Source organism: Arachis duranensis, chromosome 1 (genome assembly GCF_000817695.3).
Source record: "Arachis duranensis cultivar V14167 chromosome 1, aradu.V14167.gnm2.J7QH, whole genome shotgun sequence".
Classification (NCBI taxonomy): Eukaryota; Viridiplantae; Streptophyta; class Magnoliopsida; order Fabales; family Fabaceae; genus Arachis; species Arachis duranensis.
Window position 1 is genome coordinate 54,124,890 of NC_029772.3, and position 1,430 is coordinate 54,126,319.

The 1,430-nt window shown below is 39.5% G+C and overlaps 1 protein-coding gene across 1 annotated transcript; it reads left to right on the forward strand.

Annotated features, from left to right (window-relative positions):
* The first annotated feature begins 84 nt into the window (after nt 1–84).
* On the forward strand, nt 85–1,089 carry LOC107490898 (uncharacterized). The gene has a single exon (XM_016111705.1). The coding sequence runs from the start codon at nt 85–87 to the stop codon at nt 1,087–1,089; it is 1,005 nt and encodes a 334-aa protein (XP_015967191.1).
* The last annotated feature ends 341 nt before the right edge of the window (nt 1,090–1,430 follow it).

The following is a 1,430-nucleotide window of genomic DNA, read 5'->3' on the forward strand; positions in this document are numbered from 1 at the left end:
AACAAAGAGAAGCAATATTCCAAATTCTTGGAAATATTCAAGACACTACACATCAACATCCCCTTCATTGAAGCACTTGAACAGATGCCCCTATATGCTAAGTTCATGAAGGAATTGTTGACAAAGAAAAGATCCTTGAAAGAGGGACAAACGGTTATGATGACCAGGGAGTGTAGTGCCATCATCCAGAAAAAGTTGCCAAAGAAGAAGAAAGACCCAAGGAGCTTTCACATCCCCTGCACAATAGGCAACATGATGATTGAGAGAGCATTTTGTGATCTTGGTGCAAGCATAAATCTGATGCCTCTATCTTTGATGAGGAAGCTTCAGATTCATGAATTGAAACCTACAGAGATAGCCCTTCAAATGGCGGATAAATCTATTCAGCAAGCACTCGGGGTTGTAGAGAATGTATTAGTAAAGGTGGACAAATTTTTCCTCCCAGTTGACTTTGTCATCCTAGACATAGAGGAAGATGACAACACTTCCATTATTCTAGGAAGGCCCATTTTAGCTACTGCCAGGGCATTGATAGATGTCGAAAAAGGAGAATTAATGCTAAGGGTGCATGATGAGCATATAGTGTTCCATGTGTTCAAGAATTTGCAAGACTCTACCCAAGAGGAAGAGTGTATGAAGATTGATTCCATAGATCCAAACTTGAAAGAGGCACCCGATGAGGCACTTCCAAGCTCATGCTGGAAAGAAAATGAAGAAGTGGAAGTGCTGCAACAAGCTCAAAGAATAGAGGAGAAACTGCAATCAAAGTCAGCATTTAAGATTCATAGCAAGGACCGTCCAAAAATTGAGACCCCAAAACCTGGACTATCTCCTGGAAAAGAAGAGAGTCCCAAGAAGAAAATGCCAAGAGAATGGAGAAACAAGAAAATCTCCACTGAAGACTTCTCACCAGGGGATAAAGTGATGCTAACTTACCAACCAATAGAGACATCTCCACACTTTTCTGGATACTACACAGTGAACAAAATCCTCTCACTTGAACATGTGGAAATCATCAAGAATGATACTGGAAGGAAGCTCACGGTGAGAGGGGAAGGATTAAGGCACTATGATAATCATCCGCCCTAAAGAGGGACAACCGTCGAGCTAATGACGATAAAAAAGCGCTTGTTGGGAGGCAACCCAACCAAAGGTAGTCTTCTTTTCTTAGTTAATTCAATAAAAAAGTTAAGTATATTTATCTGCATTGCAAGGAGCTAAGTTTGGTATTACACACCAACAGAATTCAAAGGTGAATGTGAGGTGCTAAGTTTGGTGTTCCACCAAAAAGTTTCATTAAAGACACATTTTAACCCTTTGCATGATTAGTCATTAGCTCCAAACAATCAGAAAAAACTACTTAACAATTGCTACTTTTAATTTAGATTTTATTTCCTTAATAGAAGCACTTGATGTTTCTTGCATGTATT